The 19642-nt window shown below is 66.0% G+C and overlaps 1 protein-coding gene across 1 annotated transcript in view; it reads left to right on the top strand.

Moving 5' to 3' along the window:
• Positions 1–8173, top strand: part of EIPR1 (EARP complex and GARP complex interacting protein 1) — an 84211-nt gene extending 76038 nt beyond the window's left edge. The window contains 5 exon segments of the mRNA XM_036263491.1: positions 1182–1318; positions 4786–4953; positions 6689–6775; positions 6777–6848; positions 7680–8173. Coding sequence (XP_036119384.1) covers positions 1182–1318; positions 4786–4953; positions 6689–6775; positions 6777–6848; positions 7680–7854 — 639 coding nt within the window. The 3' untranslated portion in view covers positions 7855–8173.
• Positions 8174–19642: the final 11469 nt, after the last annotated feature.

Here is a 19642-nt window from a genome sequence, read left to right as displayed (position 1 = left end):
GCTGCCAGGTGGATTCCAGTGGAAACCTGGAGCCCCCTCAGCCTTCCCGAGGCCCACTCAGGGCTGTACCCGCCGTGTGTGGTCAGGCCGACACTCAGGCTTCGGTGTCTTGGGGACACGTAGACAGAACTCAGCAAGGGCTCCGGGGGTGCCGAGGTCACGGGGTAAAAGAGACTCACACTGCAGTGTTTCGAAGTGTCACCACTGTTACATTTCTCACCTGGGTTTTACCTGTGTTCCTCCACCTGTCGTCGAATCCCCTTCCCTGACGGCTGGCTCCCTGGGGCTGCCCCAGGCCTGTCCGTCCCGAGTCCGGGTGCACCGCGCTGAGCTGTGGGCCCCGAGGATGCACCGAGGTGGGGCTGTGGCACCCAGGAGTCACAGGACACACTGCCCGCGACACCGCGCAACCTCCGCAGTCTGTCTTCGGGGCCCTGTCTCTGAGCCCCTCTCAGTGTTCCTAGGAGTGAGGCCGGAGTTCCAGTGGAAGTGACGGGCTGTGTGCCTGGGGACGCCTGGCAGGGCGCTGGCCTGTGCACCGTCCCTGCCGTCAGTGGTCACTGTGGGGTGGGCATCCAGCCCCACGTCCCAGCAGTGATACAGCCGCGTGACGCTTGTGGACGTCGAATCCCAGGCGGGCGGGCGGGTGGCAGGGGTGATCAGGAGGGAGCCCTGTCCCGGCTCTGACCGGCCCTCCAGCTTTCAGGAGGCGGGGGCCAGGGACAGCCCAGTGGGCGTCCTGGGAGGTCTTCGTGCGCATTGCCTGCGAGGTCACTCGCCTGTGTGACAGAGTTAGGGATCCGGGGAGGGGCATTCAGGACCCGCCATGAGGCCCAGCTGTTGTCCTGTGTCTGGAGGTGCCGCCTGCTCCACTCTGCTCTGGGGGCAGCCAGACGCGTGTTCTTCCACCTTTGAGCAGGTCAGATGCTCCCTGATCACCCCCTTGCAAGCCCTGTTCAGTGGTGGGTCTGTTAACACGCTTTCTGTTTTTTGCTGTGCTTAGTTTTGTACTTTTTCCCAAGTAAGGGTCACCCATTCTTGCCTTTTGAGGGGAGGAAGCAAAGACCGAGCTTCCGAATTGCTTTCAGGAACTATTCCCTGCCCTTTGGGGAGCACAGAACATCCTCTTGCATTTTCTGAGACGAGACCAAATTTCTTTCCTTGTCTCCTTCCTTCGGCAGCTGGCCAGCTCAACGTCCCTAGAAGGGAAGGGGCAGCTGAAGTTTACCTCAGCACAGTGGAATCCCCATCACAACTGCACCCAGGTGGCCACAGCGAATGACACCGCTGTGCGAGGCTGGGACACGCGGAGCATGAGGTCAGTGCCGGCAGGAGCCAGGGGGCGCCCTGTGTGTCCCCTCTCTGCCCACTTCCCCCACGAGGGCCGACTGGAGCCAGATGTGTCTGGGGCACGTGGCTTGTCTGTCTTCATCTCCTTTAGTGTCTCCTCCCCAGCGTGAGCTGGCGTGTCCGTGGCCATGCCTGTGGGTGCTCAGTGGCTGTCGAGTGCCCAGTGGCAACCCCAGCGCTGGCAGTTTATCAGGAGATTACAGTCGGGCCCGTTCTCAGTCTCCACGGATGGAGACCACAGGTGGACAGCCGTGGTCCCTGGTTAGTCTGTGGTGCTGTCTGCGAACATTTCTGTCGCTGTCGGGAGATCAGTTTGTCATTCCCGTCAAGGTGCACAGCAGCCGGCAGTTCCAGTGGAGCAAACAGCAGCGGTTTTCTGTTCCAGGTGTGGTTCACAGGCCAAGGAGTGAGGGTGCACTTGTCTGTTGTCATGGCAACGGAGCCCTGTAAACCTTTGTGAGATTCCGTCTGCCCTCAGCTCAGCGCCACGTGTCTGAGCCGCTGAGTCGGTGTCACTACGACTGGCGTCGAATTCTGGGCGGGGGTCGGGGTGGAGGGTGGACGCGCCACTCAGTGTTGAGGTCCGCAGCCCTGCAGACTCAGGCCACTGAAGCAGCTGGACTCGCTGCTTGTGCCGCCTGCCCACAGGGTCCGGTTCCCGACGGGGCTGGGCTGTGGGCTCGGGTCACGAGGAGCACCCGCCATCACCCCCAGGCCTGGCGGCTGTCTTCCGTTGGTGGTGTTCTGTAAGGGAGTGCAGATTCCCAGTGTCTAAAGGCAAGAGGCTCGGCGGGTGACATTGCAGACCCCAGATAAATCCCACAGTCGTGGCTTTGGGGGTGACATCCTGCAGGTCCCACCTCTGCCGCACCGGCTCTTGGACACAATGAGCAGCTGAGGAGACACCTGGCCCCCTCACTGACTGTAACTTCTGCAGACAGCTTCTGCTTTCATTGAACCGGGCGTGTGCAGTGTCTGCTGCCAGGGTCGTGCCCTGCACTAAAGTCTGTGCCGCCGCCGCCTGCGGAAGCCCAGTGAATGCCCACCAGCCCCAGGTCTGGTCATACGTCCGTCTCACTCGGAAGGTCTCAGGCTCAGGGTGTCTTATTCTAGAGAAAATACTGACGTGGTAGAAGGTGCAGGATGTGGAAACTGGCTCAAGACAAGTGGCTGACAGCCAGATTCCCGCCTGGAGGACAGGACAGATGGACCGAGAGCGTCCACCCTGGCGAACGGAGCCGGGAAGTCCCGGTGCTGGGCTGTGGAGACTGGGAGCCCAGTGTCAGGGAGGGAGCTGCCTGGCGGTCGCCACCCGGGAGCCGGCGGGGAAGCTGCATGATCGAAGGACAGAGGTTACAGCCGAGGTCGGAGGGGACGGCAGTGTGGGGGCCGGGCGGGGGCCAGCAGAGGCCTCGCCTGTGCTGACAGCTCAGGGCTGTTCGTAGCCTTGTCCCGCCTCCCGGAGACCTTCCCAAGCTGTGGGCGTGATGTCCGCACGCGGAGCGGCCTGGCCCCGACCCTGCTCGAAGCAGCCCGCGTGGTGGGGTCGGCGCCAGGCGTGTGCGTGCACGTGTGCCGGCGTGCATGCGTGTCTCCGCCCGAGACTGCTGTGTGCAGAACAGGTGGACGGCACGTCCCTGGAGAAGGCCCTGGGCACCCGTATGGTGGGAGTGGGTGACGGACGAGCCCGCCCACGACAGACCTGACCCTCCTGTGAGGCAGCCTCCCCTCTCCCTCTCCTGCTCCCTGCCCTGCCGTCCGACCCCCCACCCCCCGCCTTCCGTGTTTCCTTGGCTCACATCCTCCCAGCCTTGGTCCAGTGTCCGAGCCAAAGCCTGTCGCCGCTGCTCCTTGGCAGGCGCAGGCCCTCTGGCCACTGTCATTCTCCAGGGACCATGTCATGTTGTGACGCGCAGACCCCTCGCCCCCCACGGCCTCAGGCCCCCCTCGCCCCCCACGGCCTCAGGCCCCCCTCGCCCCCACGGCCTCAGGCCCCCCTCGCCCCCACGGCCTCAGGCCCCCCTCGCCCCCACGGCCTCAGGCCCCCCTCGCCCCCACGGCCTCAGGCCCCCCTCGCCCCCACGGCCTCAGGCCCCCCTCGCCCCCACGGCCTCAGGCCCCCCCCGCCCCCACGGCCTCAGGCCCCCCTCGCCCCCACGGCCTCAGGCCCCCCCCGCCCCCCACGGCCTCAGGCCCCGCTCGCCCCCACGGCCTCAGGCCCCGCTCGCCCCCCACGGCCTCAGGCCCCCCTCGCCCCCACGGCCTCAGGCCCCCCTCGCCCCCACGGCCTCAGGCCCCCCTCGCCCCCCACGGCCTCAGGCCCCCCTCGCCCCCCACGGCCTCAGGCCCACCCCGCCCCCCACGGCCTCAGGCCCCCCTCGCCCCCACGGCCTCAGGCCCCCCTCACCCCCACGGCCTCAGGCCCCCCTCGCCCCCCACGGCCTCAGGCCCCCCTCGCCCCCCACGGCCTCAGGCCCACCCCGCCCCCCACGGCCTCAGGCCCCCCTCGCCCCCCACGGCCTCAGGCCCCCCTCGCCCCCCACGGCCTCAGGCCCCCCCCGCCCCCACGGCCTCAGGCCCCCCCCCGCCCCCACGGCCTCAGGCCCCCCTCGCCCCCACGGCCTCAGGCCCCCCTCGCCCCCCACGGCCTCAGGCCCCCCTCGCCCCCCACGGCCTCAGGCCCCCCTCGCCCCCCACGGCCTCAGGCCCCCCCCGCCCCCACGGCCTCAGGCCCCCCCCGCCCCCACGGCCTCAGGCCCCCCTCGCCCCCCCGGCCTCAGGCCCCCCTCGCCCCCACGGCCTCAGGCCCCCCTCGCCCCCCACGGCCTCAGGCCCCCCTCGCCCCCACGGCCTCAGGCCCCCCCTCGCCCCCACGGCCTCAGGCCCCCCTCGCCCCCCACGGCCTCAGGCCCCCCTCGCCCCCCACGGCCTCAGGCCCCCCTCGCCCCCACGGCCTCAGGCCCCCCTCGCCCCCCACGGCCTCAGGCCCCCCCCGCCCCACACGGGCCGCAGACCCCCCCTCGCCCCACACAGCCTCAGGCCCCCCCCCGCCCCACACGGGCCGCAGACCCCCCCTCGCCCCACACGGGCCTCAGGCCCACCCCGCCCCACATGGGCCGCAGACCCCCTCGCCCCATGATGACCTCAGACACCCCTTCACCCCACACGGGCCTTGGGCCCACCTCACCCCACACGGGCCTCCTCCCTCATCGCAATGGGCCGCAGACGCCCCCCCTCACCTCACACCAGCTTTGGGGAAACCACAGCCAGCGTCACCCCAGCAGGAGGCGGCGAGGGGGCGCCAGGCTCCCCAGCGTCGGCAGCGCCGGGCCTGTAAAGCAGGAGCCCAGGGAAGGTCCCCGAGGCCTGGACGGGGCGGGACTGGGTGTGCGAGTCGGGCCGCCCACCTGCTTCAGCGCTGTGCTGCTCTCTCAGTCAGAACTACTGCATGGGGAATGCCCACAGGCATTTGGTGCAGGACCTGGACTTCAACCCCAACAAGCAGTACTGCCTGGCAAGCTGCAGGGATGGCTGCAAAGTCAAGTTCTGGGACACGCGCAGCCTGGCCGAGCCCGTGGCCACCCTGGAGGAGCACTCCCACTGGTAGGCTCCCGCGTGCCGGCGGGGCGGGCCCCGGGGTCCGCAGTCACCCGCATCCGACAGGCTCAGGCCAGCTGTCTGCCCGCTGGGCCACTCAGGCAACCCCGTCTCCTTTGTTTCTGAAGAAGCTGAGGCCCAGGCCGCGTGCTTGGTGAGAACATAGCCCAGAGGGGAAGCACTGGCTGTTCTCTGGGGCGGGGCCGGCGCGGATGCGCGGCAGGGAGTGGGCACAGCCATCCACGGGCATTGTTTGCAAGGTGGGGGTGCTGGGCACAGTGCCGTGGGACAGGGAGGGGGAGCTGTGGGGGACAGTGCTGTGGGACAGGGAGGGGGAGCTGTGGGGGACAGTGCTGTGGGACAGGGAGGGGGAGCTGTGGGGGACAGTGCTGTGGGACGGGGAGGGGGAGCTGTGGGGGACAGTGCTGTGGGACGGGGAGGGGGAGCTGTGGGGGACAGTGCTGTGGGACGGGGAGGGGGAGCTGTGGGGGACAGTGCTGTGGGACGGGGAGGGGGAGCTGTGGGGGACAGTGCTGTGGGACGGGGAGGGGGAGCTGTGGGGGACAGTGCTGTGGGACGGGGAGGGGGAGCTGTGGGGGACAGTGCTGTGGGACGGGGAGGGGGAGCTGTGGGGGACAGTGCTGTGGGACGGGGAGGGGGAGCTGTGGGGGACAGTGCTGTGGGACGGGGAGGGGGAGCTGTGGGGGACAGTGCTGTGGGACGGGGAGGGGGAGCTGTGGGGGACAGTGCTGTGGGACGGGGAGGGGGAGCTGTGGGGGACAGTGCTGTGGGACGGGGAGGGGGAGCTGTGGGGGACAGTGCTGTGGGACGGGGAGGGGGAGCTGTGGGGGACAGTGCTGTGGGACGGGGAGGGGGAGCTGTGGGGGACAGTGCTGTGGGACAGGGAAGGGGAGCTGTGGGGGACAGTGCTGTGGGACAGGGAGGGGGAGCTGTGGGGGGACAGGAGCGCCCATGTCTGTCCTGCTCTGAAACACTGTTGGAATGTAGACCACGGGGCCCTGGCTCAGTGAGTGAAATCAGCAGGTAGAGCAGAGGGTCCAGGAGGAGCGGTTTTTATTCAGAGTGTGTGTGTGTGTGTGTTGTGTGTGCACATGTTGCACGTGTGCTCGTGGTGCACGTGTGCACGTGTGTCTGCGTGCAGAGGAAGCGTGCAGGAGACTGAGAGCCCAGCTGCCCTCGGGAGCTCTGGCCGAGGCCAGGGGCTCGTCACTGGAGAGCTGACACTCCGTGGTCTGTGTCTCTGAACCCTGTGAACCGTGTACCGGAAGCTGCATTGTCTCTGCCTGAAGATCAGAGCTCAGAGTGCCCGTGTGCAGCTCTAACACGTTCGGGGAGAGGCTGTAGTTACCGCCGGGCGAGCAGAGACCCCTGGCCTTTGCCACTCGGCCCTCCCAGCTTCCTGGGGGTGTGTCGGGGGAACCAGACCCAGAGCTCAGCTCAGCCTCCCCTGGCTGCTGCTCCTGGACGGGTGCCCTGGGGTTTGGCTTCAGGCTGCTAGGAAGCCCGTCTGCAGTACCGGGCGTCAGGACCTCTCGCTGAGGCTCAGGCCGCCACTGGGTCTCGTCTCTGTTGCTGGGAGTTAACGACAGTTTCAGAGAAACAGGATAAGCCTGCCCCTGGGTGGACACCACCCAGCGTCATCCCCGGCGACGTGGGGTGGCTGCCTGGAGATGCCCCCCCATCCGGAAGGCCCAGCCTGTGAGCATCTCCTTTTCCCCAGGGTGTGGAATGTCTGCTCCAACCACTCACAAGATCAGCTGGTCCTCACGAGCAGCGACAGCAGGGTCATTCTCTCAAACATGGTGTCTCTCCTCTGAGCCCTTCGGCCACCTGGTGGACGACGACCTGAGTGACCAGGAGGAGCGCCGTCCAGAGGACAAGTGAGCACTCCGGGCGGCGTGGGAGCTCCTTCTTCACAAGTGCCTCGGGCCGGTGGCCCAGTCAGAAGCTTCCGGAATGTGCTGGGGTGGGAGCCCCGCCTGGAGCGGGGCTGGGCCCCGGAGGCCGTCGGCACCAGGATGGGCGCGGGGCTGGCTCAGCGCAGCTTCAGGGGGGGACGCAAGCACGCTCCCGGGCCGTCTCTGTTCCCACATAAGGTTTTAGAACTGCTGCTGCTTTTTAAACGTGAACCTCAGTGATATGAGAACCCACACTCCGTCGCTCTAACGGCCCTGTGACAGGTGTCCTGTCTCGCGCTCTCGTGCTGGTCAGGGCTTCTGGCCTCCCTGGAGGGACGCTGTCCCAGGTCACCTCCCTGTGGGTGTCCGTGCGTCACCTGGCCGGCTCTCCCGGGCAGGAGAGCTTCACGGGAGGTGACGGGACAGCGCCCTCAATGAGGGTGACGCACAGCCCAGGACCAGGACCAGCAGGCTCGTCCCCCGGCTCCTCCGCGCAGTGAGGGGCGGCACTGGCCGGTCCCCGTGGTCCCTCTGCCACGCGGCACAGGCAGGGCCTTCTCGTCACTCCTACCGCTGGTTCCCACCCCCGGTGGGCGTTTCCCTGCCACACCCCCCCCGAACCCAGGGGCCCCTCGTTGACCACCGCCAGCACATAGCGTCCGGGCCCAGAGGGCACCAAGGTGGGGTCCGCAGGCTCCTGTGGCCACGGAGGGTCCCCAGCTGCCCGCTGGCCCGCACACGCCCCCCACGCGTCCCCCCTCATGCAGATGAGAAGCCTGGGGCCACCTCCTCACACGTCTCTGGTCCTTGCAGGAGCCAGGAGCCCCCTCAGGGTGGCATCATTATCACGTACGAGGAGCATGAGGACAGCGTGTACGCCGTGGAGTGGTCCTCGGCCGACCCCTGGCTCTTTGCCTCCCTGAGCTACGACGGGCGGCTGGTCATCAACAGGGTTCCCCGGGCGCTGAAGTACCACATCCTGCTCTGACCTGTCCCGTTCCGGCCGTGGGCCCCCAGGGGACCCCTCTGGGAGGACCAGCATGGCCTCCTCTGACCTGGGCATCCCTGACCGGTGGCCCGAGGCTGGTGGCGCTGCTGACTCCCGGACCCAGTGCCCTCACTGACCGGGAAGCGCAGCCTCCAGACCTAGCGACCCCGGCCTGCTGCCGCAGACCCGCCCGCCAGCGTCTGCTCTGTTTCTCTTCCCTCTTTCAGGGAGCTGGGCTCGCTCCACTGAAAATCTGTTTCCATAATTTTAACTCATGTTTCTCTCGAGATTAAAAACGAAATAAACAGGCGAAGCTGTCCTGCCACGTGGGCTCCTGGCTCATTCTTTCAGGACCTCTGCCCCTGACGGTTTGTGGCCTGGGCTGCTTGCTGTCTTGGTCCCGCCCAGAGGAGGCAGAGCACAGGCCGCACCCCCTCTGCGGCACAGGGCCCTCGGGAATGTCTGCGTCCGGGGCCCCCATGCGTGGGCCTGGCGTCTGGGCCTGGCGTCTGGGGAGCCCTGCCCCTGGGAGTGGCCACGTGTTCCCATCGGCCTTGGCCCGGCCCCTCCCTCAGTGCCCTGCACTGGCCCCCACGGTGCCCATGGCGTTGGAGATGCGGCTCTGTCCTCTGGTCACCCGTGCGCCTGCTGTTGGAACCCAGCGATGTTGCTGAGACCCGCGTTGTTGCGTCCACCCCTCTCCTGGGTGACCCTAAGCACGGGGCCCATGGCCTCACGCCCGCTCCTCCTGCCAGTCTGTTCTGGGTGCCGTGGGCTCCGCCGCCAGGTCCTGCAGGAGTCTCATCTGCACTGGGACCCCTGGTGCCTGCCCCCAGGACAGGAGGGCTGGAGGTGCTCCCTGTCCCCACTGCCTCTCCGGTCAGCCTCTTCCAGGGCCGGCCGGTCTGCAACCCTCTGGTTCTGGGTGGCCACAGCCGCTGTAACCCCTGGGGTGGCACAGAGTCCTGGGTTTGTTTCTGCTTCTCAAGCGAGGGGTTGTGGGGCACAAGTGGGGCCCTGAGGGAGGGGCACAGTGGGCTGTGGGGGAGGGGAGGGCAGGTGGGCTGGGGGAGGGAGGGCAGGTGGGCTGGGGGAGGGAGGGCAGGTGGGCTGGGGGAGGGAGGGCAGGTGGGCTGGGGGGAGGGGAGGGCAGGTGGGCTGGGGGAGGGGAGGGCAGGTGGGCTGGGGGAGGGGAGAGCAGGTGGGCTGGGGGAGGGAGGGCAGATGCACTGTTGGGGGGGACATGACCGCTAGAGGTCAGAGCTCCGTCCTGCTGTCCTGCTGTCCTGCCTGTGGACAGTGAGGGAGGGACAGATTGAGGCGGGGGCGCCTAGCCAGGACGGCAGGGCACAAAGAAGGACAGTGCAGACTTGCCAGAGCGAGCCCCGGAGCCCAGTGACTGAGGAGCAGGCTCTCCACTGGGGCCCAGTGAAAGTGGTGTTTTTAACTGGATGGGGTGGAGGAGTGAGGACCCCCTGCTCCTGGCTGTGGTTGCTTGTGGTGGAGGGTGGGGATCATTCACTCAGTTTCAGACATAATGACCCCTGACACCCTCGCCTTGGTGTTCGGTTCGGCATGTGCACTGGGGCTGGGGGCCCGTCTGTCTGTAGCACCGGAGAGGTGGACATGGGGCGAGAGGACTGAGAAAGGACATCTGAGGAACCAGCTCCCAAAGCCTTTTCTCCAGAGGGCTCCTCCGAGCTTCCCTGGCGGAGCAGAGCCCGCGGCTTGGATTCGGGGGTGCGTTCACGGGCCACACCTACCTTCTCAAGAAGCCCGGGGTTTCCTAGGAGATCCCTCAGGCAGGTGTGGGCGAGGAAGCCAGCACTCGGACTCGCCAGCTCCGTGCCAGCGCCCGGCCCAGGTGATGCTGCAGCCCTAGACGTCCATGGCCTCCTGTCCCCAGGGGTCTTCAGGGACAAGCTGCTGCTCTGCTCGGCCACACCCGAGGCTGTGGGGGCTCTCGGCTTCTTCCCGGGAGAGGCCGGGGATCTCCTGCAGGGAGGTGGGCATTTGTCTGTGGGTGGTCCAGACAGCACAGGGCCGCACAGCCGCAGTGTGGGTCAGAGGGAGGGGCCGCTGGCTCTCGAGGGCTGGTGGCCCCTCTCCTGTGCTTCCTGCAGGACGCTGCCACCAGTGAGGGACCGTCAGGCCCGGCCAGCATCTCTGGGTCCTCCTGGCCATGCCCGCAGCCCCTCCGGGATCACTCACCCAGCCGAGAGTGGCAGGCCCTTTGCTGAGGTCCCAGCTCTCCCAAGGCCAGCACCTGTTCCCTGGCACTTAGAACAGCCTGTCTGTCCCTCCTGATGCAGTGTGTGTTATTTTGTGACCCTCAGCACAGTGCCCGCAGGTGGAGGGCTCACCATGTGCAGCCTGGCTTTGGGCTGCTTTGAGGCTTAATTCAGAAAGTAACCAGGATGCCCTGGAGTCCCACAGTGGTCAGCGGTTCAAAGCGGTCAAGGCGGGTTACAGGAGAACAGAAGCAGCGCTGGAGGGGTCTCCCACCCTGTGGGGGCGGGAGCTGAGCCGCACAGTGCTGGGCCCGTGGCATCTGGGAGACAGGGCTGGGGCGCCTGGCCGCCGTGTGGGAGCCTGGGACTTGTGCCTGTGCGCGTGCTGGGTGCTACTTAAAAAGCCAGGTTTGGCCCTGGCCAGTTTTCTCAGTGGTTAGAGCGTCAGCCCGCAGACCAGAGAGACCCGGGTTCGGTTACCACTTGGTTGAGGTTTGTCCCCAGTCCTGGTTGGGCTCGTGTGGGTGGCAGCAAGTCAATATGTCTCTTTCACGTCGATGTTTCTCTCTCTCTCTCTTCCCCCCTCTCTCCCTCCCTCTCTATCTGAAGATAAATGTGAAAGTGTCCTGGGGTGAGGATCAAAAACAAGCCAGGTTTACACTGGATGCAGGGCTGTGAGCTGTGGCGTCTTGGACAAGCCCAGAGCCCGAGCTTCCTTCGCTCCCCCTGTGGTGGTGAGTGCCCAGCACTTGCCTCACGGTGGTCTCGTCCTGGTCACCTGGTGCTTGGGGCAAACCAACCCCAGGGAAGGCGACAGCCAGGTGACGCGCGTGGCTCCTCTGGGACAGGAGCACGTGGCTCCTCGTGGGCAGATTCACAAGCTCAGTCCACAGCATCAGGCTTCTGAAGCCTGGGTGTCTGGGTGGGGCTGGGTGGGCTGGACGGGTGGGGCTCTGTGGGCTGGTCGGGTGGGGGCTGGGTGGGCTGGACCTGTGGGGCTGGGTGGGTTGGACGGGTGGGGCTGGTCAGGTGGGCCTGGCCTCACCGGAGCCTTGTGTGCACACTGGTGCCCCGCTCAGCCGCACTGTCTGGCACCCGGCCCTCCTGTAGCTGGGCTTCCTCAGAGCAGTGGGCTTCTTCCCTGGTCTCAGGGCCTTAGGACAGAGTTCCAGCCTTGGGAGCTGGGTGTCACTTCCGTCATCTGTTGGTAGAAGCTGTTAGGAGCCCACCCAGGGGAGAGCGAGCTGTGTGCTCTGAGGTGTGTAGCCCAACCTTCACACCGTTTGTTCCACCAAGTGGAAGCTGTGACTGAGGCCCCTGAACCCAAGCCCAGCCTGGGGCCTCGGGTCCACCTAGACTTAGGGTGGGTGGTCAGTGACGACATCGCCCACGGATTGTCTCATGGCCCCAGCTCCTTTTATAGCAACAGAGCTCGTTGTGGACAAGACATCTCTCCATACGAGGCATCAGCTAGGGTTCGGCCCTGTCTGAAGCCCACACGGCACGACACCACCTCTACTGCGGGCGAGCTGAGTGAGCAGCCAGGCAGGCTTGGGGACAGCCGTCCACACGCCCGGAACGTCCTCTGTGCAGCCGGGGAGTGAGCCCGGCCTGGCCAGCAGATATGGCCGGGCCCCCTTTTTCTTTGTTTCTTTGTTTTTCTTTTTCTTCTCAGTGTGCATCTGCTTTTCTTAAAAAAAGGGGGTGGGGGTACTTTTAAGTCCATTCATTAAGTTTAACAAATGTTAAAGCAGTTTTAGATTTGCATGAAAATTGAGCAGGAAGTACAGTTCCTGTACCCTCACCCCCAATTTCTCCCTCATTAACACCCCCTCCCCCGTTCGAGTGGTTATAGTTCGTTACACTTGATGAGCCAATATCGATACATCATTACTAACCACAGTCCGTAGCAGCCCCGGGACTCGTCCCTGGCGTGGTCCACTCTGTGGGTCTGGACCGACATGTCAGCATCGCAGTGTCAGGCAGAGGGGCTCACGCCCCACACGTCCGCGCTCACCTGCGCGTCCTCCCCCGGCCCCTGGCAAACGGGGTCCTCCGCCGTCTGGTGACTGTCTTCTCCAGGTGGGCGCGTAGCTGGATCGCACAGCATCTGGCCTCTCAGGTCGGCTTCTGAGGCTCAGTCACGTGCGTTTCGTTTCCTCCGTCTTCCTGGCTCGATAGCTCACTGCTTTCTGCTCTGTTGTCTCGGTGGACCCCGGGGTGTCCGTCAGCCCCTGCAGCGCGTCCCCCGGCGTGTCCGTCAGCCCCTGCGGCGCGTCCCCCGGCGTGTCCATCAGCCCCTGCGGCGCGTCCCCCGGCGTGTCCGTCGCCCACTGCGGGGCGTCCCCCGGGGTGTCTGTCAGCCCCTGCAGCGCGTCCCCCGGGGTGTCCATCAGCCCCTGCGGCGCGTCCCCCGACGTGTCCGTCGCCCACTGCGGCGCGTCCCCCGGCGTGTCCGTCGCCCACTGCGGGGCATCCCCGGCGTGTCCGTCGCCCACTGCGGGGCGTCCCCCGGCGTGTCCGTCAGCCCCTGCAGGGTGTCCCCCGGTGTGTCCGTCGCCCAGCGCGTCCCCCGGGGTGTCCGTTGCCCAGCGCAGGGCATCGGGGTGTCCTCCAGCTTTGGCGACATGAGTCCAGCGGCTGTCAGCATCCACATGCAGGTGGTGGTGGGGACACCAGTGTTCACCTCCTGTGGGGAAACACCTGGTTTCTCTAGTCCCTGCTGTCCCAGTGCCTGGCGGGTCCCCGGGGACAGGGTGTGCGAGGCCGTCAACATCGCGTGGCCTGGGCTCCCATCAGTGGGCGTGTGTGGTGTCGATTTGCTGCTGGACGTCGCTGCTCCTCGGCCCTCGGCACCTCTGAGCACGTGGAGGACTCTCCTTGCCAATGACCAGAGCCTGCTCTTGTCCCAAACCTCAGTGTGAGTCACGGAGAAACCCGGGATCGCTCGCTGACTCCACCCCGCACCCGGGGATCCTGCTGCTCCCGTCCCCTGGCCGCCCCTGCTTCCTCCTCCTCCGTCTCTCTCCTGTCAGATCGACCTTTACACAGGCAGTTCCAACCTGGAGACACCCCAAACTCTTCAGGACCAAGCCCTTTATCTGGGTGGATATTGGGGGGTGCTGGGGCTCTCCTGGCTGGAGGAGGGCCTGAGGCTGCTCGTCTGCACCTTGGGGTCCCTGGGCCAGTGTGGAGGGGCCTCTCTGAGGCGGTGTGACTTTGAACCTGTCCCCAGCATCACTGCCCTCTGCCCACACTGCCTTCCCTGGGGCTGGGCCAGCCTGGGGGGCGCAGTGAGGAACCCCTACCCACAGCCCCCAGGGCCCACACTGCCTTCCCAGGGGCTGGGCCAGCCTGGGGGGCACAGTGAGGAACCCCTACCCACAGCCCCAGGCCATCCTTACCTTCCGAGTAACGGGGCTGGCAGGAGGAGGGCCAGGGTCTGGGGGCCCCCGATGCCACAGGGGCCTGCACTGTCCGAGGCCTCTTGTTGGGGACAGTGGGCACCCCCGGGGGACACTGCAGCCCTCATCCCTGCCCTGTGTCTCTGACTTGCTCAGTTAGGGGAGGGAGGTGCCACGTGCGTACCCACATTGCAGACACGGGCGCAGAATGAACCTGAGCCCACCTGCACCACTGCCAAAGCCCGGTGGCAGCAGCTCAGCCAGCTGCCACATGAGCAGAAAACATGGCTTTTTGTGGCTTTGCTTTTGGGGGACACAGCGAAGGCCACGTAGGGCCTGGCTGTGGCCTTGGGGTGTGTGGGGTGCTTGCTATCTGGAGGCCTGGAGCGTGGCTCCGCTCTGCATCCCCTCACCGCAGGCTCAGAGGCGAGACCCCCAGGTCTGCAGCCGCGTGGGCAGACACAGCAGTGTGGAGGGGACCAGGGCCTTGGGGTCGGTCCTGGTCCCACAGCCAGCATCAGGATCTAGGAGTTAGTGAGCTCCCGTCCCAACCAGGTAGCAGGAGGGGTGGGGGCTGGGGGCCCATGGTGTCTGTGCCCTGAGGACGCGTCCGTCATGTGTAACCTGCCCTCCCCGGGCGATGAGTCACCTCTGCGGCTCCTGTCCCTTGTCCAGACCGGCAGCTCCACACGGGGCAGAGCGGGGCGCTCGTGGGCAGTCCACACGGGGCAGAGCGGGGCGCTCATGGGCAGTCCACACGGGGCAGAGCGGGGCGCTCGTGGGCAGTCCACACGGGGCAGAGCGGGGCGCTCATGGGCAGTCCACACGGGGCAGAGCGGGGCGCTCGTGGGCGGTCCACACGGGGCAGAGCGGGGCGCTCGTGGGCGGTCCACACGGGGCAGAGCGGGGCGCTCGTGGGCGGTCCACACGGGGCAGAGCGGGGCGCTCGTGGGCGGTCCACACGGGGCAGAGCGGGGCGCTCGTGGGCGGTCCACACAGGGCAGAGCGGGGCGCTCATGGGCAGTCCACACGGGGCAGAGCGGGGTGCTCGTGGGTGGTCAAGTCCTCAGGGCTCCGGAGTGTCCAGCACACAGTAGGAGCTCAGTGAATCCCTCCTGCATAATGAGCCTGCCCAGCCACAGAGCCCCGGGTGGGCCCAGAGCCAGGTGACCGGCGACAGCTCCCCGGGGGCCCCTGGCCCGCTGCATGGAGCCCAGTGTCAGGCTCCCTCCTGCCCAGGACCCCAGCTCCGGAGGACGGGCCTCTCAGCCTGGCCCCTGGCAGCTCCCCTGTGCGTTTGGTTGAAAGCAGCCAGAACAGGCTGCGTGTCCTCCCCGGACAGAACCCGGGCCTGGAGGGAAGAACCCACACGGGTCTCCGTGCTCAGCGCTGGCTTCTCAAACTGCCCACGGTGACAGCCCAGTTGACCTTCTGATGCAGCTGTGGTGGCTCTCGGATTTAGGTGTGACTTTTCATGGCATGAAAAAGAAGAGTGGACTGAATGGATGATAATGACGAATCCTTCGAAGTTTGTGTCTGAACATTCCCTAGGCCTGAGTGACCGCATAATGATGCAGGCCCTGTCGTGTCTCACTCTTTGTTTTTATCCTCACCCGAGGACATTTTTCCATTTTTGTTCAGATAGAGTGGGAGGGAGCGAGAGGAAGAGAGAGAGAGAGAAACATCAACGTGAAAGGGACACATCGAGTGGCTGCCTCCCGCACCACCAACCAGGGCCGGGGACAAACTGCAACTGAGGTACGTGCCCTTAGCAGGAACCGAACCCGGGTCTCACAGGCCAATGCTCTAACCACCGAGCAATCCGGCCAGGACATGCTGTGTCTCACTCTTCATAAGCGTGTGGGACCCGCTCTGCTGTCCTTCGGGCTTCTGTGCCTGTGGGTGGCTGAGGGGAGCGGCCGCCTCACCGATGGAGCCGCAGGGATGGCTTCTCCCAGCAGAGGAGGGGACTCTGTGTTGGGAACAGCCTCCGCCCACTCCGGAATCTCAGGCTCCAGACGCATTTGTCAGACGTCAAGTTGGCATCGGCGTGAACGCAGCCCTGCCGGCTTGCCTGGCCCCACGTCCGGTGCCAGACCCTCCCACTCTTCCCTCTGGTCTCGGCTTTGCCCACCCTTGTCCGAGCTTCCTTCTTCCTGACCAGGGTGGCGCCCAGTTAACCCAGACATTCCCTCACCTCAACCAGGGCTCCGAAGTGCCCACAGCCCGCCATGCGGCCAGCAAGCCCATGCTGGGTGCCCGTCTGGGAGGAGCTGTCTGAGGGCCCCAGACGGAGTGGGCGGGGGTCCTGCCCAGCTGGGACACAGACCCAGAGCCTTAGGCCAAGGGGCGGAGCCCGACACCTACCTCCCAACCTGCTCTCCTGGGCTCAGGGCGGGGAAGCAGGTGCGGCTGAGTTTGGCTGGGAGGGGACAGAGGAGCCTGGCATGGTTCCTGTCCTGAGGGAGCTCACAGCCCAGAGACGGGGTCCCCCCTGGGAGGAGTCCCCGCAGGCTTCCCCGCTCTCCCAGCCAGGCCTCCACTTCGCTGCCCACTTTCAGCAAGAATCCTGCTCAGTCGGCTCAGCTGGACGCCCCACCTCCTATGTGACCACCCCCTCATCTAATGGAGTCCCTCTGCCCCTGGCTCCCGGTGTCTGGGCCCCTACACCCACCCTCCATAGCATCCTGCCTGGCCGCTGCTCCGATCTGCCCGGCCAGTGTTTTCTTAGTGACTTTCTGTCCACCATCCCACCTGCTCCCCTGAGTCCCACCTGCTCCCCCCGTGAGTCCCACCTGCTCCCCCGTGAGTCCCTACCTGCTCCCCTGTGAGTCCCACCTGCTCCCCCCCTGAGTCCCACCTGCTCCCCTGTGAGTCCCACCTGCTCCCCTGTGAGTCCCACCTGCTCCCCCCGTGAGTCCCACCTGCTCCCCCCGTGAGTCCCACCTGCTCCCCCCGTGAGTCCCCACCTGCTCCCCTGTGAGTCCCACCTGCTCCCCCCGTGAGTCCCACCTGCTCCCCTGTGAGTCCCACCTGCTCCCCCCGTGAATCCCACCTGCTCCCCCCCTGAGTCCCACCTGCTCCCCTGTGAGTCCCACCTGCTCCCCCCGTGAGTCCCACCTGCTCCCCCCGTGAGTCCCACCTGCTCCCCCCTTGAGTTCCCACCTGCTCCCCTGTGAGTCCCCACTTGCCCACGCTGGGCTCGGAGGGAGCTCGCCTCGGTCCCGATGTCTCTTTTCCTCTGTTCGACTCCTGAGTGAAACCTGTTTTGATCACCTGACTGTCCGGCTCTGGTCTTCCTTTGACCCTACACGGGACAGACAGATGTGGACAGCTCGTTGAAGCCCCCGTAGAATTGAAATACACATTGTTCTTGTGTATAAACCAGTCTCCCGTCCTCCCTTCTGTAAAAATGACAGAGTTCTAATTCATTTCTCTTTCCATCTGCAAATAAACGTTTTGTTGTTATAAGAGAAAGAATTCTAACCTGTGGCCTTGGGAGCAGCCACATTGACCTGCAGCCGCAGCGCAGAGTGGAGGTGACCGAGTGAGTTCGGCTGACCCCAGGCCCTCAGTCGGCGCAGCCCCTCCAACCGCCAGCGACGGTCAGCGGGCCTCAGTGCTTACAGGACACGGCGCTGGGCGGCCTGCTAGTGACAACCGCTCAGGCCGCCTCCTGCCTGTCCCTGCCACCCCCTGTCCCGGCTCCACTCTGCCTCGTCCAGAGGTGCCCCACGGTGGTGACAGTGGGTGGGGATAGCAGGTCAAAGGAGTGGCTATTAAGAAGTGACGTAAGAATGTTCTCAAGTGAGACCTGTGTGTGGTCAGAGGGGGCCGACTTCCCCGACACCCTTGAGGGTGGATTTGTCTTTCTCTTCGGGTGGGTCGTTGTTTCCGGCACTCCTGTTCCCGTGGCCAGTGATGGGTTCACTCACCCCGTGGCCCCACGTGGAGGAGGGTCCCGTGGGGGTGGGGGGCACACCTCAGGCACGAAGCTCTTGTGGGTGTTAACGGTGCCACACGCTGAGCGCCTCCAACACGTGGTTCTGGGGGAAGCTCTGTGCCCAGCAAATTCTCAGTTCTCTGGGCTCCAGGAGAAGGCGGAGACCTCCCGCCTCCTCCTGTTCCTGCCGCCTGCGGGCCTGGGGCCTGTCAGCGACTCAGCACATGTGGGGCCACTGAGCGAGGCGGTGGGGGCCTGTCCACGTCTCAGCACACAGTAGGGCCACTGAGCAAGGCGGGTGGGGGCCTGTCAGCATCTCAGCACACAGTAGGGCTACTGAGCGAGGCGGGTGGGGGCCTGTCGCCGTCTCAGCACACAGTAGGGCTACTGAGCGAGGCAGGTGGGGGCCTGTCCCCGTCTCAGCACACAGTAGGGCTACTGAGCGAGGCGGGTGGGGGCCTGTCAGCGACTCAGCACACAGTGGGGCTACTGAACGAGGCAGGTGGGGGCCTGGCAGCAACTCAGCACACAGTGGGGCCACTGAGCGAGGCGGGTGGGGGCCTGTCCGCGTCTCAGCACACAGTGGGGCCACTAAGCAAGGCGGGTGGGGGCCTGTCCGCATCTCAGCACACAGTGGGGCCACTGAGCGAGGCGGGTGGGGGCCTGGCAGCGACTCAGCACACAGTGGGGCCACTGAGCAAGGTGGTGGGGGCCTGGCAGCGACTCAGCACACAGTGGGGCCACTGAGCGAGGTGGGTGGGGGCCTGGCAGCGACTCAGCACACAGTGGGGCCACTGAGGGAGGTGGGTGGGGACCTGTCCGCGTCTCAGCACACAGTGGGGCCACTGAGGGAGGTGGGTGGGGGCCTGTCCGCGTCTCAGCACACAGTGGGGCCACTGAGGGAGGTGGGTGGGGGCCTGTCCGTGTCTCAGCACACAGTGGGGCCACTGAGCAAGGTGGGTGGGGGCCTGGCAGCGACTCAGCACACAGTGGGGCCACTGAGGGAGGTGGGTGGGGACCTGTCTGCGTCTCAGCACACAGTGGGGCCACTGAGGGAGGTGGGTGGGGGCCTGTCCGCGTCTCAGCACACAGTGGGGCCACTGAGGGAGGTGGGTGGGGGCCTGTCCGTGTCTCAGCACACAGTGGGGCCACTGAGCAAGGTGGGTGGGGGCCTGGCAGTGACTCAGCACACAGTGGGGCCACTGAGGGAGGTGGGTGGGGACCTGTCTGCGTCTCAGCACACAGTGGGGCCACTGAGCAAGGCGGGTGGGGGCCTGGCAGCGACTCAGCACACAGTGGGGCCACTGAGCGAGGCGGGTGGGGACCTGTCAGCGTCTCGGCACACAGTAGGGCTACTGAGCAAGGCGGGTGAGGGCCTGTCCCCGTCTCAGCACACAGTAGGGCTACTGAGCAAGGCGGGTGAGGGCCTGTCCCCGTCTCAGCACACAGTGGGGCCACTGAGCAAGGCAGGTGGGGGCCTGTCAGCGTCTCAGCACACAGTAGGGCTACTGAGCGAGGCGGGTGGGGGCCTGTCAGCGTCTCAGCACACAGTAGGGCTACTGAGCGAGGCAGGTGGGGGCCTGTCAGCGTCTCAGCACACAGTGGGGCCACTGAGCGAGGCGGGTGGGGGCCTGTCCCCGTCTCAGCACACAGTGGGGCCACTGGCAAGGCAGTCACGGGACTGTCCGGACATGTTAGTTCCCACGTCCTCATCACGAGTGTGATTTGGTGTGAACTGTCCCACAAGCTCTGGAAGGCGAGGCGTTGGGGGCTTGTGGGACAACCCCCTGTCTCCTCTCCCCAGTGACCCTGGAGCAGGGTCTCCCCTTCAGTCAGCCTGGTGGGTGAGTTCCGTGCAGCCCACGTGACAGAGCAGGGAGCCACGCTCAGTGGTGTCGCAGGGCGTGGACGTGGTCACCGTCTCTCCACATTTACCATGTGAACTGGGAGGATCTGTGGCCATCGGCAGGCGCAGGCCGACCCCACCAGGGGCACAGAACTGAGCCTCGTCTCCTGGGCACTGAGGCCGCAGCCACGCCGGGCGAGGGCTGCAGTTCACCTGTCACATCTGCCTCTCTGAGTCCGCGGTCTCCGGCCTTCTCTGTCATGTCCCAGCTTGTGGCTGTCATCAGTGGGGGGACGGCTGGCCGGAGCCTGCTCCATCCTGGGCCCCAGAATGAGGTGCTCTCCCTTTCCAGAGGAGAGAGAGA

The sequence above is a fragment of the Molossus molossus genome, unplaced genomic scaffold, assembly GCF_014108415.1.
Source record: "Molossus molossus isolate mMolMol1 unplaced genomic scaffold, mMolMol1.p scaffold_m16_p_15, whole genome shotgun sequence".
Classification (NCBI taxonomy): domain Eukaryota; kingdom Metazoa; phylum Chordata; class Mammalia; order Chiroptera; family Molossidae; genus Molossus; species Molossus molossus.
Note: the sequence above shows the minus strand (reverse complement) of the source record. Positions and strands in the feature narration are given on the sequence as shown.